Source organism: Austrofundulus limnaeus, unplaced genomic scaffold (assembly GCF_001266775.1).
Source record: "Austrofundulus limnaeus strain Quisiro unplaced genomic scaffold, Austrofundulus_limnaeus-1.0 Scaffold139, whole genome shotgun sequence".
In the NCBI taxonomy this organism is placed as follows: Eukaryota; Metazoa; Chordata; class Actinopteri; order Cyprinodontiformes; family Rivulidae; genus Austrofundulus; species Austrofundulus limnaeus.
The window spans coordinates 708948-712351 of NW_013952541.1; the positions used below are offsets into that span (position 1 = coordinate 708948).

General features: G+C 38.8%; 1 protein-coding gene across 1 annotated transcript in view; it reads right to left on the reverse strand.

The window, feature by feature from the left end:
* The window catches only part of LOC106522908 (neuropilin-1a), a gene marked incomplete in the record, with an annotated part of 176005 nt that overhangs the window by 18208 nt on the left and 154393 nt on the right, over positions 1-3404 (reverse strand). The window contains 2 exon segments of the mRNA XM_014016147.1: positions 1051-1195; positions 2725-2880. Of these exon segments, the coding sequence (XP_013871601.1) occupies positions 1051-1195; positions 2725-2880 (301 nt within the window).

The following is a 3404-nucleotide window of genomic DNA, read 5'->3' on the forward strand; positions in this document are numbered from 1 at the left end:
ACAGTATATATATATATATATATACACAGTATATATATATATACACACTGCTCAAAATTTTTTTTTATTTTTTATTTTTAGTCTTCAATTAAAAATATATATATATACATATATATTTCTGTATAAAATAATTTGATTTCAGTTAAAATATATATTTTTAACAAACTTTATGGTCTCAGTTTAGTTCTATAAGTTTTTTAGTGTCAGTTAATTGTGTTTTTATTCATCATTATTTATTCCTCAGTGCCACCAGCCACTTCTACCCCAACTACACCTGTTCCCTGTTTCACCAGTCACAGCTGCAGCCACTCCTCTCATCAGCCCTAATCTAGACACATTTCTATTTCACTCCCAATGTCCGGTTCTTTTTGAGCCTCTGAGTCCCCCTGTGCTTCCAGCGGAACAAAAAGGCGGGTTTTGCTTTTAAAAATATCTTTCCAAAGTTAAATCAGCTGTTTAATCGCTTCTGTTTCAGAGTTTACTTCAACAAAAAGTCCCCTACTGTGGAGAAAAGATGCGTATACCTCCTGTACATCTCCTGAATCGCCTGTCCAGCTCGGCCCGTTTGCCGCCGAGCTGCATCAACTTGGTGCAGCTCTCCTCCTGAGGGTTGCTCTCAGCACAGCCGAGAGCGGGAACAATGTTYGGTGGAGGGGTGGGTGGGATGATTAATGAGGTGGAGAGAGTTTGCTCTGCTTTACTGTAATGAATAATTGTGTCCTTCTGTGGGAGTTTATGCTCGCTTTGGAAGCAATAATTATTTCAAATCAACAGAGAGCAGCAGGAGGTTCTCACTCCTCGGGCGATAAAGATGTTAGTTTGATTCATGATGTGTAAAACAAAAGAAAAAAACACTTTAGGAGAAAGAATGCAATCGAAAAAGAACAATGAGCAGACTCGGTTTTGGAGTTCAGGAAAGTAATGAGAGAATTACCTGAAAGTGTTTATTTAAGATGACATCAAATCTAAAACTCTCACTGTGAGGACAGAGAAATGTAAATAAATGCATCAAGCTTAAGGCTTTAAACGTGGACTCGCTGCCTAAGTTACCTGATATTCTGCAGCCGTAGACCTCAAAGCGCATGCAGATGCCTTGCTCCCAGGACATGGGACGGATCCGGATGTAGCGAGTCAGAGTCGGTTTGGGGAGGAAGGCTCGGACTTCGTCTGTTGGGTTCTGGTTCCCCTCAAAGATCTGAAAAGAAGAAGAGGAGCGTCTTAAGTTTTATTTGACTTTTAATGTTATTAGATGAGCTACAGTCACAATGACTCATCTTCTTCAGTGTTGCTATTTACAGCTAATAAAACACAAACAAAATGAATTATTTTACCCCCATTATCATCACAGCCACAACAGTGCGGTTGTCTTGCTACTATTTTCTTTCGCTTGTTTTTTTCCGTTTTTTTTTTTTTTTGATTTTTTCATTCTAGTGTTGGTTCTCAGTGGTGGGCACACCTCACCAAAAAGTTAGCTTTACCAACTCATGATAAGCTAACGGAAAATATAGCTTTGCTAACGCTAAACATGTAAAAAAAGTAAAAAAATTGCAGAAGCTAACATTAATAGCTAACCGCTAACACAACAATCACTGTCAGTGTCACATGTCTTTGTCTCCTTTGAGCTAAAGCCTGGTGGGACTAGCACAACCCTGTTGATGTTAGCTTGCCAAAACCTAATTTAGTGGAAGCTAATTGGTTCATTAACAGTTTTCAATGTTAGTRWAAAAGCTAAACGATATAACCAAGAAGTTAGCTTTGCAAACTCACGATTTGCCATCTACAAATCTAGCTTCACTAACATTAAAAATGTAWAAAAWAAAWTAGCAGAAGCTAACACAAAACAGCTAAAWAAGTAAATAGCTGAAGCTAACAGTAACAGCTAATTCGAGACAACTGGMAAAACCTAATTTAGTGGAAGCTAATTGGTTCGCTAACAGTTTTTAGTTAAAGAAGCTAATCCGCTAAACGAACAATCAGTTCCGCAATTAGCTGTTAGCGGATTAATGAAACCATGCTGGTTTTGCTTCTGTTTTGCCTGTACCGCTAGTTCAGTACTGATTATCTCAGTACTTTTACAGTTATTTTATGCTCCCTCAGTCAGTCTGCCAGCCACACCTGTTMCTGGTTTCATTWKTCACAGCTGCAGCCACTCGTCCCATCAGCCTCGGTCCATATAATCCACCTTCTTTCTCACTACTCACCAGTCTAACATTCAGCAATTCTTATCCAYTCTTAGCGTCCTGTTCTGGTTTTAAACGAAAAATTTAAAAAGGTATATTTTTGAGCTCCTTAAATTTCTACATTCTGGGTCTAAACCATCTAAATATCACATTTTAAGATGATTGTCTGTTATATATTTTATCCATAAATCTTCTGAGAGACAAAAACGAGTTCTAATTGAATAACTACTGAAATGGTTGTTGGCGGTCATGTTTAATTGGCTTATTAGCTATATTTATCTGCTGCGACGAACAATTAATTGGGTTGTGAGCCTCTGCTGAAAAGTTCCCAAGGAGCAGTTGTGTAAGAATTCAAACGTCCTTGAATGTCCAGGTTGTCCTGCTACCTGAGCCACAGCATCAGCACAGAGTYCAGGCAAGGCTCGAGGTTCACTCACTGCCTCACAGGAAACATTAATTAAGTGCCATAATTTTTTGATTAGTATGCAGAGTCCTTCATTAGTCATCAGCATTGGATTGACAGACGGCACCGCTCGCTCATTACCTTCTGCTTGGAGCCCTCCTTCACCGTGACCCAGTCCTCTCCATTAGAGCTCAGGTCCACTTTGTAGGAGCGGACGTAGTAATGCTTTTTAGTCTCTCTTGAAATTGCACCTTGCGTCCCGATGGCCGTGATGAACCTGAGAAAACCCAGGTCCACCTGTGAACACAAACGGTTACAGGAAAGTTACTGGAAAGTGTCAGAATGGGTCAAAACCAAAATATCCTAAAAGGTTTCAGAGTACAATTACTAATAAAAAAACACGAGTATTACTGTGTGAACGCTTCACAGCATTCACGTTACTGACGCTTTTTTAGTACGTATCTCTTTATATTATATCTGTATATATTATATCGTATTTTTGCGCTATTTTAACCATTTATATATCAAAACATTCAGCTCATTCAGGACATTCCGGCTATGACTTGTGGTATTTCAGCTGTTTATACTTTTTTAGCTATTTCACTTCTTCGGCCACATTTTTCCCATAGAAAATGAATGGAGCTGTTTTCAACATCCTTAAAAATCAAAAAGAAAAAAATTGTATAGGTCTTCTGGACGGGTTCTTCTCTAATGAAACGTTTCGTCTCTCCTCCAAGAGACTTCTTCAGTCTGAGAGACTTCTTCAGGCTTTTTAAGCCCTGCCTCCATGTGACTGATACTCACATCACATGGCTATCGTT